This window comes from Scophthalmus maximus, chromosome 6, assembly GCF_022379125.1.
Source record: "Scophthalmus maximus strain ysfricsl-2021 chromosome 6, ASM2237912v1, whole genome shotgun sequence".
Classification (NCBI taxonomy): domain Eukaryota; kingdom Metazoa; phylum Chordata; class Actinopteri; order Pleuronectiformes; family Scophthalmidae; genus Scophthalmus; species Scophthalmus maximus.
This window is the reverse complement of record NC_061520.1, coordinates 5,359,636-5,376,829: the sequence shown is the minus strand read 5'-3', so window position 1 is coordinate 5,376,829 and position 17,194 is coordinate 5,359,636. Positions and strand designations below refer to the sequence as shown.

At 43.8% G+C, this 17,194-nt stretch overlaps 1 protein-coding gene across 3 annotated transcripts in view; it reads left to right on the top strand.

Annotated features, from left to right (window-relative positions):
- The window catches only part of LOC118309444 (E3 ubiquitin-protein ligase RNF123), a 50,691-nt gene that overhangs the window by 11,131 nt on the left and 22,366 nt on the right, over nucleotides 1-17,194 (top strand). For all 3 annotated transcript variants that reach the window (XM_035631571.2, XM_035631572.2, XM_035631573.2), the window contains exons 22-36: nucleotides 719-819; nucleotides 986-1,178; nucleotides 1,540-1,685; nucleotides 2,005-2,088; nucleotides 3,044-3,151; nucleotides 3,261-3,438; nucleotides 3,662-3,736; nucleotides 3,821-3,908; nucleotides 4,077-4,164; nucleotides 4,322-4,406; nucleotides 6,273-6,412; nucleotides 7,378-7,434; nucleotides 7,606-7,737; nucleotides 7,866-7,941; nucleotides 8,041-8,125. In XM_035631571.2, coding sequence (XP_035487464.1) covers nucleotides 719-819; nucleotides 986-1,178; nucleotides 1,540-1,685; nucleotides 2,005-2,088; nucleotides 3,044-3,151; nucleotides 3,261-3,438; nucleotides 3,662-3,736; nucleotides 3,821-3,908; nucleotides 4,077-4,164; nucleotides 4,322-4,406; nucleotides 6,273-6,412; nucleotides 7,378-7,434; nucleotides 7,606-7,737; nucleotides 7,866-7,941; nucleotides 8,041-8,125 — 1,636 coding nt within the window. The remainder of the gene's footprint in view (nucleotides 1-718; nucleotides 820-985; nucleotides 1,179-1,539; nucleotides 1,686-2,004; nucleotides 2,089-3,043; nucleotides 3,152-3,260; nucleotides 3,439-3,661; nucleotides 3,737-3,820; nucleotides 3,909-4,076; nucleotides 4,165-4,321; nucleotides 4,407-6,272; nucleotides 6,413-7,377; nucleotides 7,435-7,605; nucleotides 7,738-7,865; nucleotides 7,942-8,040; nucleotides 8,126-17,194) is intronic.

Sequence of the window (17,194 nt, the reverse complement as noted above, 5' to 3'; positions counted from 1 at the left end):
CCCTTGTTTTCTTCCTCCCTCAGTCCCTCGATGTCCTTCCTCCCTTAGTCCCTCGTTTCTTTCCTCATACAGTCCCTTGTTTCTTTCCCCCTTCAGTCCATTGTTGTCTTCCTCCCTCAGTCCCTTGTTTCTTTCCTCCCCCATTCCCTGCTTTTCTTTTTCCCTCCTTCTCATCAGTATTCGTGTACAGCCTTCACTTCTCTCCCCACATTTAATCAAGGTTTGATTAACTCCCTCGTCTGTAAATCACTGGGTCATTCATCAGCCGGCTGGCGGCTCCTGTGGTGTTGTGTCATCTGTTGTTAAAGTAAACTTGACCTCATTTATTGATTAACTCACTGATCAGCTTGATTGAGCCATGGCAGAGCTTTCCATATGCATAAAGTACATGTGAGAGGAAGGAAGAATTACCAGCTTCTCTGTGGGATTGTTTCTTGGATCTTAGTGTTTGCTATTTATTTACTTTACTTTTTATTCAGGTTCCTTACTCTTAATTTAGTATAGGCCGGACCACTGACGAGGCGTTTCAGGAGCAGTGTTTTCTTTCTGGGAGAGGAGCTCCCCTTACCACGGACTTTGGCCTTTTTAACTTTTTACATACTCAAAAAACCTGTAAAAAAAATTAAAAAGCATAACATGTCTCCTCTAAAGATTTATTTCTGTCTCTGTCTCTCTAAGCTGTTTTAATGTGATCAATGTGTTTTCTTGAATCCATCAGATGACCTGGCGAGTAAAGCCAACATCATCATCGACCCTGCAGAGATTCAGTCCACATCGATGGACGACCTGGACGAGGACGAGGAGAGCGGAGCGGCACAGGTTCATCCACACAACCTCATCACCATCATCATCATTATGATTTTTATTGAATTAGAGAGACACAAAAAAAAAATCACATCAGATAAAAGAAATAAAACGCTGATAATTCTCAGTTGTAAATATCTGATGTTATATTCCTTACAGTTTTTAAACATTTTTTATTTAGAGGCCGTTTGGTGCTGCAGCGATGGGCGGCGCTCTGGCGAGGCCAAGCTGGTTGAGTTCTCCCACTTTGGGTCGGGCCAACCGGTTCCTGAGCACGGCGGCTGTCAGTCTGATGACCCCCAGACGACCCCTCTCTCAGCCTGAGAAAGTGAAGGTTCGCACACTGACTGTGGAGCAGAGGACGGAGGAAGACAGTGAGTAACTGACACTGACAGTCGTGAGGAAAATATATGTTTCTACAAAAAACATCATCATCTCATAAAACTAAACAACTAATGTTGTCCCCTGAAAACAAAACTGTGATTGAAAACTGAATGTAATTTGAGTGAAGAAGGACCCTGGTGTGCTGGTTGAAAGTCCTGTGCTTGACCTTTAACCCACCTCGACCTTGTCCTGTGAAGAATATTAGCAGCTCTTAGCTGAACCAGCTTTGATGGCCGGAAAACCCAGAGTTAAACCTGAAGTTTCCGTGATTACTGCAAATCCTGCTTTGTAGTACAGGCCTCGGTAGTCTCTGACTCTGTCCTGTTTGTTTCTCCCCTATTCAACCTGTAGTTGAGGGCAGCCATGGTAATGACGGCCTGTTGCTGGGGCGACCGCATGAGGAGCCTGAGCAGCCAGTGGCCGATAAGTCTTTGCTGGAGATCGTCGATGGGATCGTGATGATGTACAACCTGAGTGTCCACCAGCAGCTGGGAAAGGTGAGTCTGTCGTTACTCAGGTGTGTTACAGGGGGAAGACGAGGTCTTCAGGTGGATGATTGACAGATACAGTGATGTCACTGGACTGGTCTGAAAATCATTCAGCATGAATTGAAATGATGATGATGCTGCTGCTTTATTATCCTGATGTTTTTAGTGTGAATATCCCACATTCACATGTTAGCTGATGCTAATAAAATCATAAAGCTAAAGGTTAATGAAGCACTAAAACAACATGAGAAGCATATTAATGAACATCTGCTGCTGTGACTGTGACTGAGACTCATTGTCTGTCTGTGTCCGTCCTGTTCCTCTGCAGATGGTGGTGGTTGCAGACGATGTCCACGAATACGCCGTGGCGCTGAAGGACACTGACGAGAAGATCGCTCGCTGCCCCGCACGAGTGAGTCGGACATTTTTTCCATTAGTGTCTATCGAACATAGAACATAGAACCGGTGAGGTTGTGGTTCTATGCAGAGACACGTGTGTGGAAGAGTGTCGTCAAGATAAAGTGTGAAACAAACTCACTCCTCTGATCATTATCTTTAATGATCATAATTGACATTCATAACGTTTCACCGTGATGAAGAGTCTCTGGACAAACTGGACATAAGTTTCTTAAAGAAGCTGCTGCAGGTCGTTTCTGACCTGATGCTGCATTACTGCATTTATGTTATGAAAACCTGCTCTAACACTGTGATGGGGGGTCGCAGTGGTCAGTGAAGAGCAGAGTCAGAATCAAAGAGAAAATCAAATATTAATCTGTCTCTGTGCTGAGAGACAAGAAGAACAGACCACAACTATTATTCACTGAGAGACCTCACTGAGGAGGAGGGAAGGGTTAACTAACACTTTTGGTCCGGAGATATACTCAGAAATGAATGCTGTGTCATACACACATAAACAGTAGGGGCAGTTCCTCACCATTGTCATGACATCGTTGATCGATGATGGTGCGGCAATCACTGCCATGATCTCATCAGTAACCACAGACTAACTTCTTCCAGTGTCGCAATGTTTTTTTTATTTACACTAAATCCAGAAGTTATATATTGTCTGAGTTCTGTTGTGCCCTCTAGTGGAACAAGCTCAAGCTGTTTTGTGAACAATTACACATTTGAGGCATCTTTTTTCTATGTGAAAACATGATTAAAAGGAAAGTATATCTCGGGCCTTAGGCTGCAGTGCTGCAGTGACTGACTTTGTCCTTTGACAGTGACTGACAGTGACCTTTGACAGCGACTGACAATGACCTGTGACAGTGACTGACAATGACCTGTGACAGTGACTGACTGTGACCTTTGACAGTGACCTGAGGCAGGCTGGTAAACTGCATCCTGTTTGTTGTGTCCCTCAGAGAGCAGATATCCTGGAAGAGCTGCAGAAAAGTCAGAAGGTTTTCTCAGAGAAGCTGAACCACCTCAGCAGGAGACTGGCCTGGATCAACGCCACCATCTACTCCAAGGTGAGCAGACTCCTCACTGCCTGCATCTGGTGTATGAGTTATAGGTTTACGGTTTGGTCCACTCTGTTCACCTGTGTCTCTGTGTATGTGTGTCACTGTGTGTGTGCAGGAGAAGATGCTGGACGTGTACTGGTTGCTGTGTGTTTGTATTCGGACCATCGAACACGCCGACAACACCAGCTCCTTGTTCGCCTTCGCTCCCGAGTTCTACCTCAATGTGGCGATGAACGCCTACAGCGCCCTGAAGAACTACTTCAGCCCCGCCAACAGCATGGACGAGCTACCAGGTGACTCACAGGTCACATGACTGTCAAAGTCACTGTGTTTAATCTCTGTCAGATTGGTTGTTAAAGGAGTCACACTCACAATATTTACAACTCTGTAATTGTAGATACCAGCAGTGACATCACTTCCACTGTTTGTCACATACATCTTCCTGCTTGAGCTTGTCTCCGTGAAGATGTAATGTTTTTCAGCTGTTCATTAGACTGATCGTTTTGTTCTCTCCAGGTTATGAAGAGACACTGGCAAAGCTCGCTGCCATCCTCGCCAAACACTTTGCTGACCCACGCATCGTTGGAACAGGTAACACACACACACACACACAGACTGTGTATTTGTTGGCTCGTATTAAACATATGTTGTATTATTTGTCTCTCTTCCTCTCAGATATCAAAGATTCTCTGATGCAGGCCTTGGCCAGTTATGTCTGTTACCCACAATCCCTCAGGGCAGTGGAGAGGATCCCAGAGGAGCAGTGAGTATTGGGGGAGTGATATCTATGAGTGAGTTAGCTCAATTGAATTTAAGGACCATTTAACCTTGACGGAGGGATGAGCTCTACTGAGTGATATTCTAGTTTCTGTATTTATTCCGGTGATGATTCACCTGCAGTGGTAAAATCCCTGATCTGATCTGATTTCAGACGAGTGGCCATGATGAGGAACCTGTTGGCTCCGTATGAACAGAGACCCTGGGCTCAGACCAACTGGATACTGGTCAGACTGTGGAGGGTGAGACAAACACACACACCCACACACACACATACACACACACATGCTCACGCAGTATGTGTAAAATACATTGTACTGTATTGTGCACACAGACTGTGACACACTTGTGCTAATCTGCGTTTCTAACTTGTCTCCTCTCTCTGCTGCTGCTTTTCAGGGCTGTGGTTTCGGTTACAGATACACTCGCCTGCCTCACCTCCTCAAAACCAAACCTGAGGACGCCAACCTACCTAGTCTGCAAAGTAAGTGACCTCTGGGTGACCTCTGACTGACCCCCTAAACCTCTGAGGCTCAACAGTGGTGTAATGTCAGTCTCAGAATGAATACACAGTCTGTTACTTTTTGTCTGTGACTTTCTCTCCGTTCGTCCTTTTTTTTTCTTTGAGAAAAAACTTGTCAGATAGATAGATAGATAGATAGTTACTTTATTTAAATTCCAGTGTAACAGCAGCACGTTTCACACAATTTATACAATATATACACAACCAAATGTAAAAATATACGAATTGCAAAAATATAGAGAATAAGAGTAATAAATATAAAGAATTTACATGCATATTAATAGTGGAAATAGTGCAGTAGTACAATCAGTTACCAGTAGTGTGCAGAAGTGTTTGAATGGTGCTGCTTGAGGTCAGATTTACATAAATAATTTGATGACAGACGTTTTACGTCAACACAGTTTGATTTATGACTTTAATCATCACACACACGCACGCACGCACGCATACACACAGATGATGATGAATTCCATGTCTGTCAGCATGTTGACACGCTCCACATGTCTCAGCCTTCGTCCTCTGGTTCAAAGCTCCGTCTTCTTCTTTCCCGTCTTGTCTGCATGTCTTTCAGGAGATCTGTCCATTGCTAGTTTCCAGAGTAAGTTATTTACTGCAGCTCAGTCTCATTATGTCCCACCTGAAGGTCCTTAGTCTGTCCTTTCGGAAGATCCTCGGTCTCTGTCTGTCCCTCCTGAAGGTCCTTAGTCTGTCTCTCCAGAAGATCCTCGGTTTCAGTCTTACCCTCCTAAAGATCCTCAGTCTCAGTCTGTCCTCCTGAAGATCCTTACTCTGACCCACCTGATGGTCCTTATTCTTAGTGTTTCCCTCCCGAACATCCTCAATCTATCCCTCCTAAAGATCCTCAGTCTCAGTCTGTCTCTCCTGAAGGTCCTTAGTCTGTCTCTCCGGAAGATCCTCGGTTTCAGTCTTACCCTCCTAAAAATCCTCAGTCTCAGTCTGTCCCTCCTGAAGGTCCTTAGTCTGTCCCACCTGATGGTCCTTAGTCTTAGTCTGTCACACCTGATGGTCCTTAGTCTTAGAGTGTCCCTCCTGAAGATCCTCAGTCTCCTGTGGGACATTAACGTCTCCTCAGCGTTGTCCGTCCATCACCAGACACAGTGATGATGTTTTTTTTGGATTTTCCATCACTAATACGTTATGTGTGTGTGTGTCTGTCTTTCTCAATCTGGTCCAATCAACTGGGTTTATCACCCATGGAGTCGTGGTGTAGAAACATCTCAGACATGATCAGAGATACATGTCAAGTGTCTGAATACTTATGTCCATTTGACATTTCAGTGTTTGTCATTATAGGATGTTGAGTTTAGTCGAATGAGGAGAAATTATTTTTTCAGGGTCTAAAACACAGAAAGTGAACATTTAATCAGACTCTTTGACCGATCATGACACTGATCAGGACTGAACAATAATAACCTGTGTGTGGAGGTAGAGGCAGCCTGACCCCTGACCTCTGACCTCTGTGTCCTCACTGTGACAAACATGAAGCTCCACAGCAAATGTGTTGAACTGAGACAGAGGAGGATTATTAGACTTAATGACTCCAGAGTTCCCATCACGTCTCCCAGAGGAGGAAGGAGCTTTTTCTCTTCTCCCCTGTGTGTTCACTTCTCCTCTTTCCTTCTTCCTCTGCCTTGTCCTTCATCCTCTAACAACCCCTCTAATTGTTTTCATCCGCTTCGTCCTCGTCCTGTCCTCTTATTAGACTTTGAACCTTGTCTTTCTTTAAGTGTGAGGGTAAATTCTGATCTGCTGGTGTCTCTGCCTCTGCAGTCTGTTGACCTGTTTCCTCTCATCTGATTGGTCTAGAGCCCTGTCCGTCCTTGCTGCTGCAGAGACACATGGCGGAGCTGCTGAGTATGGACAAAGACATGGCCGCCTCGTTCCTCAACAGCGTCCTGAACCAGCTCAACTGGGCCTTCTCGGAGTTCATCGGCATGATCCAGGAGGTGAACAGATCCACACACCGTTCTGTTTTGTTACTGCGACACGTTCAGAGTCCGTGGTTTATGACCTCTGCTGCACAGCAGGATGAAGGTTGCAGTTAAAAACCGTGTAAGGTCTCTAGTGAGATTACTTTGGCTTTTAGATCTAATCATCAGTGAGGCTGTGAGTCTTCTCTCACTAATCTGATGGATCCTGAGGGAACGTCTGCAGCGTTTGTTGTTGCTCCCTCAATGAGGCAGAATCTTTTTCTTCACTCAAACTGATCAGAGTGCAGATTTCTGTTAGTCCATGCTGAGGTGTCTCAGCAGCTGCTGGGTGGACACCGACGCTCATGGTCTCCTCAGGATGAACTGTGACGACCTTGCTGTTCCTCTGACTGTTCATCCAGCGCCACTTTCAGGTTGACGTGTTCAGGTCTTTCGAACCTGATCATCAGCCTCAGCTGTGTTCACCGCTAATAAGCTACTGTTAGCATGCTAAAAGGGCTAAACTGAGATGATGAACATGGTCAATATTAGCATGTGAGGGCCTGTTCTCATCCAGTGTCATTTCCTGCTCTGTATTCAAATAAACACTCGACTGATCCATAGACTGTATGTTAAGACGATCAGAAACCTTATCTTTTTGTTTTGTTCGGTCCATGTCCTTTCTTTTAACATTGAGGGGGTGGAGTTTATGGCCCATACTGCAACCAGCCAGCCGGGGGCGAACTAGATGATTCAACATCACTTTTGAGAGGTGACATGTCGTCCATCTTAATTTACGGTCAACGATCTATTCAGAGACCAGGTGATGTTTTCGTCCAGTAGCCTCCTAGTAGGCAGCAGTGTGGTTCCCAACATGTTGGAAACAATCGTCATTGTCTCAGTTGAAATTTTATATTCTCACATTTTCTTTGTCTTCAACGACTTTTCTTCCTTGCTTCATTCCTTTCCTCCTGTCTTTTCCTTGCTCCTCTCTCTCTCAGATCCAGCAGGCGGCTGAGCGTCCAGAGAGAAACTTTGTTGACACTCGTCAGCTGAAGGTAAATCACACATCACATCTGTGTGTTTCTCTGTCAAAAAAACTATCTAAAACTAAAAGGAAACTAAATAAAATCCTTCTGTCATAGTAAATGTAATGGTGTGTGAGGTCCCTTGACGTGTGTGTTCAGCCTCACCTGCTTCACACAGTCACCTGGTGTGTTGTTGTTCAGGTGTGTGCGACCTGCTTCGACCTGTCCGTCAGTCTGCTGCGAGTCCTGGAGATGACCGTCACTCTGGTTCCTGAGATCTTCCTGGACTGGTCCCGACCCTCAGCAGAGCTGCTGCTCAGACGACTGGCTCAGGTAATCAATGCCACATAATCCACTCCCCACACCCAGTGGTGTGGATGGTAGACGTAACCATAGCAACAATGATGATTTATTTTGTGGTCACGACTTGATGATTAAGTTGTTGTGTGTTTCCTCTGCAGTTGTTGAACCAGGTGTTGAACAGAGTGACGGCAGAGAAGAACCTGTTTGATCGTGTTGTCAACCTAAGACTGCCAGGTACACATATGCACACGCACACGCAGACGCGCGCGCGCGCGCACACACACACACACTGCAGTCTGTGTCAAGTCTTACGGCTGTGTGTCTGTGTTGCAGGTCTGGAGAGTGTGGACCACTACCCCATCCTGGTTGCTGTCACAGGGATCCTGGTTCGGATTCTTGTGGATGGAGACAGACAGGGGTGAGTCTGAGCTGATTTTTTTTTTACCTGTGATGCTCCTGAGTGTTGTTGGTTGTGTGGATGATCTGTTCTGACTGTGAATCAAACCTGGTTTTAACAAATGTCGCTGTCTAACCAATAGGAACAGGGCCAAGAGCTGAACTGTGTTCATGTGGTTTATCTATGTACCTGACTTCTGAGACACGCTAGGGTTTAAGTGCAGGTAGAGACAGCGATGCTCAGAACATAAAGAACAGGAGGCAGAGATGTTGTTCCAGCTGTTAGCCCCGTAGCTAACGTGGAGCTAAAGCAGCTGATCAGAATAAATAAGCTTCTTTGTTGTGTTAGCATCAGGTTTGAACGTAGATGCAGACAAACAGAGCAGCTGTTCAGTCTGTAGACGTCTGTTGATGTCTGTGGTTCTTTCAGCAGCTGTCTGACTTGAGAGAATAATGAACATGTTTTACTGTTCATCTTTCTGACTCATATTTAAAATTTTGTTCCCTTTAAAATCGTATATATAGAACGGCCACATCTTTAAACGTCTTCCACATTAGGTTATTTGTATAAGTATAAAATTGCCACCATCGTTGCCTGTTTCCACATCTTTTGTAGCTCATCTTTCACCTAGACTCTGTCTGACGAATCAGTTCTTGAACCTTTGTGAATCATCAGTTTGTGGTGTGAGTGATGAAAGCCTCAGATACTCAGAGAACATGGGGAACATGAGGTGAGTGGTCTCATCGCTCCGTCCCCACACGATCCATCAGCGATTCGTCTCTCCTGCGTCTTATTGGTCCATTAGTGTCCACACATAATGGAGTTCATTGACCAGAGAGTTCAGAATCCATCAGCTCTGTGTTGGTGAAAAAATTACACAGACGGACTGAACGCTATGTTTTTCAAACCACCTACGATCACAGTGTAGCAGATTCTACACTGTGTTTCTGTGTTTGTTAGATGGTGGATTGAATCCATCATTCTTTGTGTTTTTACAAAATAAATGAAGAAATGACTTCAGATAGCCATATTTATACATATAGAAGTCTGACGTCACAGATGTGTCGTTTATGAAATCACTCTCACATTAATATTTCATCCTCATCCCGAAACGAAGACCCTCTGAAGCTTCACCCTGAACCCTGTCCTCTTCCCGGGAGGACGGGACGTCCGGTGGCTCAGGTCCTGTCTGATGCTCTATGTTTTATTCATCCTCACCGTCCATACTATATTTCTGTCTCTGCTGTGGCCGGAGGCGTCGTCCGTAGTCCGTCCATCTCATGCTTTTGAACTGGATATCTCTGGAAATGCCTCAAGGGGATTTCCTCAAATTTACTTTCACTTGTTCTCAAACATCCCCCATTGTCATCCATCTTTATTCAGTGTCTATAGATATAGTCGTTTTAATTGAAAAGGTAAAAACAAACGCTCAGCAGGCACCACATCGATATTCACTACAAACACTGAATGAGTCCCTGAAACAATGAACACATGCTGATCATTAAAATCAGTGTGTGCTGAGTTAAAAACTGGAGTTCTGTTCATGTGTCATCAAACACGAAACCCCATGTGCACCGTCATATGATTCTGTAACATGGTGTGTTGTGTTAAAATAACAACTCAGATAAGATAAATCAACTATTTCTAAATGTATCAACTGTTCCTCTTCCATCCAGACAAAACCCCTAACCTTCTATAGAGTCGAGTCTTTGCTCAGACGGTGTTGTGATGAGCTGTGTGACCTTTTCAGACTGGGCGGAGTTACAAGTCACAGCGTCTGTGGGTAAATGATGAGTGAGGCTATGCTAGCACCAGCAGCTTCTTCCCTCATGTCTGAGCTGAGCGTGGTCACATGTGGTCAGTTCATTCGGACTCAGCCTACGCACAGCACTATCTTCGTGTTCGACATCAGAATACGGGGGAAATAAAACACCCTGGTTTACAACATGCTGCTGCGCCTTGTGGTGGGCAGCAACGCCTTACACAACAGATAATAGAATATTTATTTGTTTCACTGACTTGTATTTCTGGTTCCGATAAATCATGTGACACAAACCTGAGACATTCGTCACATCAGTGTTTCTGATTTGACAGGAGCTTCCTCCATCTTGTCCCTCTCTCCCTCTGTCACTCTGACTCGTGACTCACCGATTTATTTCAATGGTGTTATTTCTGTGGATTTCATCTGTCGATCATTCTTGTGTCTCCCTCCCCCTGTTCACAATGGTACAATTACAAGCCCCCCCCCCCTGCCCCTCTGCCCCTCTCCCCTCGCCCCTCTCCCCCTGCCCCTCGCCCCTCCACACTGTAGGAAATCAATGGTGCTAATTATTGTCCATTACCTCAGGCTGAAAGACATGAGAAGCAGCTTGCAGCCTCTCAAATATTAGATTGAAACTGGGGCTAATTAGCTTAGCAGCGTTGGAGCATGAAGGCCTCGGCTCTGGGGATGTTGTTCTCGTCCTGCTGAGAGTTTTATTGCTCCGTGCTCACGGCTCCCCTCCCAGCTGGGACAATTGTTGTCTGATACGTAGAGGATGTGGTTTCAGGAAGGTTTTCCTCCACGGTCACGGTGGCGGACATCGCTGTCTCTAAGATTAAAAAAAACAACGTGTTCATGGAGAGTATGAACAGCAGGGTGATACGCGGTAATAACACATATTGATTTCATTTTCCCGGCTACCGATGATGAGCAGGTTGATGAAGTGAAAGATAAGAGTCAGTCATGTAGAGTTTGAATCATTTACTTTATTGATTATGTATTAAGAACAATGCGCATCATTCGGTGTTTGTGCGAGTGTTAGCCAGCGGGGGTGAGATAAGAAAACAAGACGCCACAAAGAACAGCAGCAACATAAATAATCCTCGTCAGAGACGGTGCACAGCGCAGGCAACAGGAAACCGGTAAACATTAGTACAATTGTGCAGCAACGGCACAAAGCAACACGACCCAGCTGAGCAAGAGTCTGACGTGAGGAGCAGGACGACCAACGTCATATCATTTACAAAGTGATGATGTTCAAAGATGCAGAAGTTAAAAAAACGCCAAACATGACCAGAACCACACGGAGCTAAGCATCTGACTGCCTCCGGGTTAGCAATCAGGTGACTTAGCTGCAAGTTCAAAACATGTCATCTGCTGCCTATGTCCGTTATTAAGTTGGAGGTATACTTGCTTTTTTAAATGATGTGTAGGCATCTTGGCTACCTCGTGAATCCTGCATCCGGTTGGTCCGTAGGGGCAAATGCTCGCCATCGTCACAACATTGCTGGTTGAAGGGCTTCACATATCGTCTGTGATGGTACAGCGATCACTTTCTTCTGCTGGGATCTCAGCAGTAACCACAGATTAACATGTCGCCATGTTGTTGTTTTTTTGTACAGAATTTAAATCCAAAGATTCTATACAGTTTGAGTTGTGTGGTGCCCTCTAGTGGAATACTCCAGTAACAAGTAAATGTGAATAGTTACCCTCACGACTCATCTGGTTGTCTCGGTGAACGCGTGGTTAAAAAAATAAAGTTTATATCTGACCTCAGTGCAGTGCCCCAGGAGTTTACAACTCTTCTGTGGATTTCCGTCTCTGTGATGTGGAGTTTAGACGTGAGGTGTCACTGCAGTGATGGAGCTTTGTTCTCCTCCACAGCAGCTCCATCCGTCAGTTGTGTCTGTACAACACACAGACGGACACACTAACATTGTGACAGTGTTGTTGTGTTGTGTGTCGCCTGAAGACTGAGGCATCCATCACTGTTCGTCTTCGTTTGTCCAACACGGAGCCTGTTCTGTTTCACTCTGACACTCCGAGATTAAGCTGCTTCCGTGGTGGTGAGGGGGTGGGGTAGCGAGAGGGTGGAGGGGGGTCTGCCAAGAAAACACATCTCTTCACTTTTACAGAAAAAACCCATAGAAGCGACTTGTGAAATGTGGCAGACAGTGATTTCGTTTATTTATCAGGTCTTTGTGACGGGATAGTTTCATGATCCGTGTTACATGGTCTTCTTTTCTACTGTACATGGACACAAACACAGACGTACCTAGAAATAAACTAGTTCAGTTGTGTTATTTTACCCTTAATATTTATGACAGTTTGTCTCAAGACTTCAGGAACGTCAAGATAGAAAAATGTTTCACTTAAGTTTGAATTGTTCAACTTAAAGATTCCCAAAAATTATATTTGTTGAACAGGGTGAAATCATTTTTCAAATGTGCTAACGTTAGCACTTGCCCTTAACACGGGTCGGAGATCAACAGAGAAAGAATTGAAGAAGAGTTAGAACGAGAATGACCGGAGGAGGTTTCCAGTTGATTAAAGGGCGAGTGGATTATATATCTAGTTTGAAGTAAACGTGAAGATTCAAATGATTGATCTGTTTTTGATGAGGACGTTTATGAAACAGGTGGTGATATGAACCACAGCTGTCGTCCACCTGACTCTCAGTCCGTCACAGGTTCAGCGCGAAGCAGCAGATGATGTCACACACCTCAGACATCATGTGAGGTTTTTAAACCTGTGTTTACAAACTGTCACGACCACACTGACAGCTGCACGACATCTCCGCGACCTCACTCCCGAACGCACCGTGGCTAACATGCAGGTCGCCATAGCAACTCAACCATGTTGTGTTGACAACCATTTGTCTTGTGTGATGTCTCAGGGTCATTTGCATCCCATGTTATTAGAAACGCTCCGGCTGCCTTCCTTCATGATCTGTATCTATAACTTGAATCTCCCAACAACACTGAGGTGAAACACAACATTCGTAGTTAATCATAGACAACATAGAACGTGACTCTCTCATGTGTAGCTCCTGTTGGCTGAAGAGGCAGAAACACAAATACTTTATTTACACCTGTATTACATGAGCTGTGTGTCCCTTCAGTCTCTGTAGATACTCTCACCTCGTGAGTGACGGAGAATACAACTCCTTTGTGAGAAAATGTTTTTAAAAACACACCAGGAACTAGAATCAGGAGAAGAACCAGGTTTTATTATTACCACAGTGAAAGCAGAGTTTCCTCTGAACTGATCAGCCTCAGTGAGATGAAGGTGTGATGTTTCAGCGAGTCGTCTCTCCAGCATCACTTCTGACTCTGTTCGTCCGTCGTCAACGTTCACGACACAACCTTTAATTAAAACATGTTTCTTCATCCACCTGACGCCTTCATCCGTATCACACACTTTCATTTTTTTTTCTTTCACTCCTGCATTGTGTCTGTTGCTGTGCGTTGTTGTTGTTGTTTCTGCCTCTTGTCTGTGATTGGTGAAAACAAGTGACACGCTCTAGACTGATGCTGAATGTTGACCAAAATCCGGCTGCAAAGAGTCTGAATGATGAGACCGGAATGAACAGACATTAACATTTACATCAGAATATGAAGAATAGTGTGAAAAAAAATGATGCTACAGTAAGACGTGCATTAATAAACCTTTGTTCAGGAGCAGAACTCACTTTAAAAAATTTTTTACAGCACCCGAGCTTCATGCTTTTATATTTTCTATAGGTTTATATTTTTATATTTTCTTTAGGTTTATATTTTTTCTATTGGTTTCTTATGTTTTATGGCAGTTACCACCGTGAAACTCTAGTTGTTTAAACGTGGACAAAGCGTTTGAGAGGTGAAGACGAGGCGTTGATGAAGAGTGTGAACCTGCCGCAGTTTTAACAGTGACGCTGAAGAGAGAAACAGATCTCGGGTCTGTTTTTACGTCTGGTTCTCAGGTGAAGTCCCCAGAGTTGATTGATCCGTGTTCAGCTCCACTTGCTTTATCTTTTGACTCTCACATGTTCACAACCTGAGGTTAAAGGTGTTGAAGCCTCCAACACACTTCACCGTTTCCTTCTTGGCTCTGATTAGATGAAGACGGCTCAGTTCAGTCACACACACACATCCATGTTTGCATAACTGTGTGTGTGTGTGTGTGTGTGTGTGTGTGTGTGTGTGTGTGTGTGTGTGTGTGTGTGTGTGTGTGTGTGTGTGTGTGTGTGTGTGTGTGTGTGTGTGTGTGTGTGTGTGTGTGTGTGTGTGTGTGTGTGTGTGTGTGTGTGTGTGTGTGTGTGTGTGTGTGTGTGTGTGTGTGTGACACATTGTTGGCTCTGGAGCAGATTTCCCATCATCCTGGTGGTCTTCTGTTACCATGGAAACGACAGAGCAGCATAAATTGCAGTGTGGATGGAGGGTGGGAGAACAAAGAGTAAGTTCTGAGGCAAATTAGATGGAGAAAAGGGGATAGACGGAGACGTGAAGGGTCAGAGGTAAGAGATGGAGGATTTACAGAGACAGATGAGAGGATTCAGGTGGAAGGAAAGAGGAGAGGTTAGAGAGAAAGGTCTGAGGAAAGGAGAGGATTATAACAAGGATACAAGGACAGAGGGGGTAGAGAGAGCAGAGAGGATGGAGGGACGAGAGAGATGAAGGAAAAAGAGAAAAAGTTCAAATAATATTTTAGTGACAGAAACATGAGATTCCATCTTGGTTCAGAATTTAGTTCACGACCAAAATAAATCCACCTTTTTATAACTTCAGCTTCACCATTAAAATCAATAAACATAAATCACTTGATTCATTCAGCTCCATGAAAGCTGAGAACGACGATCTATTTAAAAAGTTCGGTGAATCTGCTGAAATATTAATTTGAAACTCTGGAGGGTTTTAACAGGACGGTTATTAAGCCTTTTTTTAAAAAAGGGCCAAAAGATGTTTTTCAGTATTTCAGGAAATAAAACATTTAAATGTTCTAACAACCACATGATGAGAGAACCTCATCAACATCATGTTATATCTCCAAAATGGAAAAATGTTCGTAGTTCAAATTATTGATGGAGACTTAAAAAATATTTTGTTCAAGAACTCTTTTAGATCAATATGTTTTGTGTTTATTTAGCAGAATTGAAATTCAAATGTTGGATTTTTGTATAATAAAAAAAAATCTATAACACATTTCATTACTTTTATCATTAATTATCGTTCATTGACTTACAAAACCTTTTAGCTTAGGTTGTTTAGAATTTTAGACATATGAAGCAATTGAAGATTCTTAAAAAAAATGACATTAGAGTTACATACCAATGTAGGAACTGGAGGAACATTTCTACGGCTGAGGTCAAAGGTTAAGTAAAAGATGAACACATTAACGTGTGTGTCTGTTTTTAGGATCAATCACAGTCACATACACACACACACACACACACACACACACACACACACACACACACACACACACAAAGACTTCCTGTAGCCTACACGCATTTAGTGTGTCAGAGTGTGACGTTGACCCGTCCGTGTGTCTGCTGCTGGACGTCCAGTGTCTGTCGACGGAAGACACTGATGACAGATTTGGCGCAGCGTCAATCGTCACTTGGCTCCGTCGGTGCACAGATGGAGCCAGAACACAAGCTAACGCGCTAAACTAATGAACACTGCTGCCATTAATCTACTCATTTACATAATATTAATTCCTGTATTTGACATTAGAGTGAATTAGTGAGCGTCCCAGAAAATAACCAGCTGTATATGAAATAATTTATTTTATCAATTATCAAACAGTCACTCCAACAGTTAATGAATCTAAATCTGATTAAACACTAAAGGAAACGTATTGATTGATCTGCCGATCCCAGTTATTCCATTGATCGTTTATACAAAGATGATCAAAAGCATGAATATGAAAATGATCATTGACTGTATATATAACTTCTGAAGCCGAAGTTGTGAAGAGCTTTTTGAATATAAATGTTTTTTTAGATTCATATCTGATGGCAAATTAATGAGAAACTCCACAGATTCATCCTCTCATATCCATATCTTTGGGTGCCTACATTACCCACGATGCAGCAGGAGCGTTTCATTTGAATTGTGGGATGTTTCTGCGGAAACTCACATGTTGTTGAGAGAAAATCTGCTCATGTCTGAACTTAATTGTTCCTGTTCTGTGGTTCTGTGAGATCATTTGAGCCTGAGTTCAGACTCTGTGTTTGTTAGTGTGTGTGTGTGTGTGTGTGTGTGCGTGTGTGTTTGATGACAGCTGAGTGCTGTACAGTCATTTCCACCAAAACACTGAGCATGAGGGAAAGCCTTCTCAATATTTAATGTCAGCTCTGCCATCCATTTCATATAAGTGCCCCCCCCACACACACACACACACACACACACACACACACACACACAACTCGATCAGACCCATCCATCATGATGGAGAGAGGCACGATGGGGAAAAGAAAATCCCTGACTCGCTGCAGTTGTAGTGTTTTGTTTGAATACAAATGAACCTGTATCTGTTCACATCAGACTGTCTCATTAACAGCAGCTAAATTGACTGTGATCAGTCAGACCGTCAAAAAATAAAAGCAGTTGAATTGACTGTGATCAGCTGCTGTTTGTAGTGAATCCAGAACTGTCACTGGATCACTGTGATACTGACAGAAACTGTAAAATCATCGAGATTCACTATGGAGTTCTGCAGCCTCTGAATTAATGTCAGTTATGAGTCTTAATGTCGTCGACTGACATGTGTGGAGCCCCGCCCCACTAGACTAATGTTACCTGAACACTGTGTGTGTGTTTGTGTGTGTGTGTGTGTGTGTGTGTGTTTTCTCTGCATTCTTGCATAACATCTGAGGTTAACATCACATTAGGTTTGTGTGGAGGTTTGCGACTGACTGACCCTCTAGTTTATAACCTTTCCCACAGCGCTGCAGGCTGCTGCTTATATACAGTCTTAAACAGTGTCGGGCTCCGCTGAAGGTTCATTGATTGTGTTTTCATCAGTACAAATGTGTGTGTGAAGTGATGCGTTCATGTACCAGAGAAGTTCAGGAGGCTGCAGTGTGGAATGATGAGTTCTGGTTCCCCAGATGTTCTTTGGAGAACACTGGACTCTGTCAGTATGATTAATGATGTGTCTGGATCAAACTCTGAGAGGCAGAGAAGGGAAGAACGAAGGTAACATCTGTTACAGATGTTGATAATCTTAATATGATAATACAGCTGTGGACTCCTGGATGAGTTTCTGTACGTTCAGCTTCAAAACAAAGCTTTAAATGAAGAAGAGCAACCATTTAATCTGTGGTATTCTGGTTCACAGACACA